Source organism: Hemitrygon akajei, chromosome 14 (genome assembly GCF_048418815.1).
Source record: "Hemitrygon akajei chromosome 14, sHemAka1.3, whole genome shotgun sequence".
NCBI classification, from domain to species: domain Eukaryota; kingdom Metazoa; phylum Chordata; class Chondrichthyes; order Myliobatiformes; family Dasyatidae; genus Hemitrygon; species Hemitrygon akajei.
This window is the reverse complement of record NC_133137.1, coordinates 19,118,375-19,122,208: the sequence shown is the minus strand read 5'-3', so window position 1 is coordinate 19,122,208 and position 3,834 is coordinate 19,118,375. Positions and strand designations below refer to the sequence as shown.

Genomic DNA, 3,834 nt, shown 5'->3' with positions numbered 1-3,834 from the left:
TTGCATTGGGGTGAGGTGAATGTGGAAGAACGCTGTGATGCATGGTTGTTTGTGCGTGTGCATGCGCGCATGTGCGTGCTCACATATATATTTGTGCCTTAAGTGCCTGCATGCATACGTATGCCAGGTATTTATTACTATGAGTAGGGCAGCAGTGAATGACTTGAATACAGACTGAATTGCCTCACCACATCCCAAACACCGTGATGGAGAGTGGCCCGAGCAACTATTGCTTCCTCCCCTCCTACAACCATGATAAACCATGTCCAGGCTGCATGAAGGAGAGCAGAAATCACTTTTAACCTTCATTCAGCAGATCCTTGTGGTAACAGAAAATCTGCTCTGGCAATACTGTTGTCTCTCTGTACTGTGTGAATAAAGTGTACGGAACAGCAATTCTGTATAATGAAGGAGATGGATTTGAGTAATATTCTGCTCAGCTCACTGAGGGCACCTGTTGGACCAAATTACCAGTTTATGACAGGAACTGGAGTAGGGTGGGCTTCCAAAGGGGCAACTTTAGTTTAGGTAGAGAAGGTGCATTTCAACTGAATTGGGACTGCTCTCTGAATAATAAAGAAAGTTTCATAGCTTTGATCGGGCTATAAAATGGTTTATGTACCTAATATCGAGTAGCTATTACATTCTGTTAATCATGCTGGATATATTTCATTGAGTTAAATCTTTACAGCACTGCTAATAAACTTTGGACACAACTTACTGATGTTCTGCGTTTTGCTGTATGAAGATATTTTCATCTTTGAATAAGTTTTCTTGTCTCGGAGACGGTGACTGTGTTTACTGTGGCGTTTTGAGCAATGGACAATTCAGCCCAGCAACATGTCTCCATCGAGGTAGTCGATTCTGCTCACAGCCCACCAGTAATTATTATAACAATCGTCCTAGGACTAGTCAGAAATACAACTGCTTTGTAGATATTTTATTGTCATGTAAAATCAGAAACATAGAAACGTACAGCACAGAAACAGGCCCTTTGGCCTACCTATTGCGTACTAAACCATTTAATCTCCCTATTGGCATTGACCTGCACCGATACCATAGCTTTCCACAGCTCTACCATCCATGTACCTATGCTAACTTCTATTATACGTTTAAATTGATCTTTCATGCCCCACTTGTGCTGGCAGCTGGTTCCACACTCCCACGACCCTCCGAGTGAAGAAATCCCCAGCCCCCATTCCCCTTAAACTTTTCACTCCCCCACCTTAACCCAGGAAATCTAGTTGCCGTCCCACCCAATTTCAGTGAAAAACCATTCCTGCATTTACTCTATCTATATCCCTGGTGTTCAGAAATAACGGAATTCGAATACAATGCTGTGTTTTCGCCGAATCTAGTATCTGGTTAATGCGCTGTCAGATCCCATTCGGGGTGATCACTTCCCCAAACCAGAGGACGTCTCTATCACATTTCCTGAAAATAAAAAAAGAGTTTGTTAAACAGAGCACCTTCACTGATATCAGGTGATGTTCAGAGAGGCATCTCCACGTCCAAAGACAATCAAAAACTGCTGAAATTGAAAATAAAAAGAGACCGACATACTGAAGCATAAGCTCTTCTGTCAATAGTTGACATGCTGGGAGTTTCATTCGTTTTCTGATTTTAATTCCTATTCAAATGCATTTTGATATGAATTGTCGTCAGGAGATTTTGTAGAAATAACTTCAATTACAGAGTGATATAATTTTTGGGGTTGATTTCTATTACAGAACAGCCCCCCCCCCTTATAAAGAACATATCATATTACAGTACAATGTTGGCGACATTTTAATCGACTTTGAGATCAGTCTAATCCTCCCCTCCTGCATAGTCCTCCATATTTCTGTCATCCATGTGCCTGAAATGCCCCTGATGTATCTGCCTCTACCGCCAAACCCGGCAGCGACTTCCTCGCACCCAACCTCGCTGCGTAAAAAACTCTGACCCTGGCATCCCCTTATACCTCCCTCCAATCAGATTAAAATTATGCCCCATGATTAATTAATTTTTAATGTAAACTTGTTCAAGCACTCAACAACAAAACAAAGTACTGCAGAATTTCAAGCCTGGCAATAAAAACTAAATGTATTTTATTGTTACTTCATTTGAATGATTATGCTCCTAGTTTTTCCGGAACATTGTCAATGATTTGACCGCACAACTTATTGGTGCTCTTGACTATTTCACCCCGCCCATATACTCCACCCACAGGAGAACAAACTCATACGACGAAGACCAGCTTGTGCAACTTCGAATGAGTTCGCTCTGCTCTGAAACATTTTGACTGTGCGGCCGCTTTTTTGTACAATGGCGAACTCGACCCCGGAATGTGCTCCTGATGAAGATGTTAACTCTTCCTACAACCCGCCCGTAATTATCGTCACATTCATCCTCGGGATTATTGGAAATACGGTTGCTTTGTGGATCTTTTGTGCTCATGTGAAGTCCCGGAAACCAAATATTGTGTATTCACTGAATCTGATGATTGCCGACACTCTGTTAATGTGCTGTCTACCCTTCCGAGCTGATTATTTTCTCCGAGGGAAGGAATGGATTTTTGGTGATGGACTGTGTCGACTGAACATATTCATGGTTTCCCTGAACCGGATTGGCAGCGTCTTTTTCCTCATGGTTATTGCGATCGATCGTTACTTTAAGGTGGTCCATCCACTCCACAAGGTAAACAAGATCACTACAAGGTGTGCGGTGATGATAGCAGGCGGTCTGTGGATTGTAGCGGTGGCTATTTGTTTGCACTTGCTGTTCGACAAACATGACTTCAAACAACACAACGTGAGAAACTGTGAGCTTTTCAGCATTAACAATGCTCTGAGTCCCACAGCAGTTTGGACTGACTTTATTTTTATATTCTTTCAGTTTCTTTTGCCAGTTTCAGTTATCCTCTTCTCTACGTCCTCCATCATCTGGAGGTTACGGCAGATGGAAACTGGAATGCGGGCTAAATATAAGCGAACTGTGAAACTTGTGACAGCCGTGGCTGCAGTTTTTGTCATTTGCTTCTTGCCCACCAGTGTTGCTGTGGTCGCGGTTTTGGTCACTAACCTAAGAAGACCCTTCGACTGCAAGACGCATCACACAGCAGTGAATATATTTTACAATACGCTGTTTATAACGTATCTGAACAGTGTGGTCGATCCCATTATTTACTATTTTTCTACTTCGCAGTTTCAACATGCTTTAGAGAAGGCTCTACTTCGTCTTAATTTAAGCTCTTCCAGATCAGCCACTGAACCCGGAACATCCTAGGAGGAGCAGACTGCTGGTCAGCAAACGAGCTCTGTAACAGCTCAGGGTCCGCGTGAACTAGATGCCCTCAAAGCAAAGCTGATTAATACGCCCGAAAGCAGAAAATGATCAAATGGTAAAATTTTTCTGAAGGGTAAGTTGATCTGAACGAACAAGTTCCGTAATACACTTCCCTTTATGTAAAGAAGAGATTGCATCTTATCTACAAAACTAAGTTTATTTCAGAGCTTGTTCGTTAAGAAATTCTTCCTTTCTTTAAAGCAGTTTCCCCAATTTTTTTTATGCAATGGGGCCTTACAATTGCCTGAGGGGTCGGTGGACCACAGGTCGGAAATCCTGGTTTTAAGGGAAGGGTTCTATGTTATGTATGGGTATTTAGGATTTCCTCTTTCCATAGAAGCAACTGCTTCCTCAGATGAATTCAACCTGTGTGTCTCCATTGTAACTAGCTTCTACCCGTTATAGTGGGCCAATCTCAGGTTGACTGACTGCCCATCAGAATCTGCAGTAATCTATTCATCCAAGAACAACCCTACCTATGGACTTCCAGTCAGAAGGAAAGTGATG

The 3,834-nt window shown here is 42.4% G+C and overlaps 1 protein-coding gene across 1 annotated transcript; it reads left to right on the top strand.

Annotated features, from left to right (window-relative positions):
- The first annotated feature begins 2,307 nt into the window (after nt 1–2,307).
- LOC140738926 (hydroxycarboxylic acid receptor 2-like) lies at nt 2,308–3,267 on the top strand. Its single transcript, XM_073066941.1, has one exon. It carries the CDS (start codon nt 2,308–2,310, stop codon nt 3,265–3,267), a length of 960 nt encoding a protein of 319 aa, XP_072923042.1.
- Nucleotides 3,268–3,834: the final 567 nt, after the last annotated feature.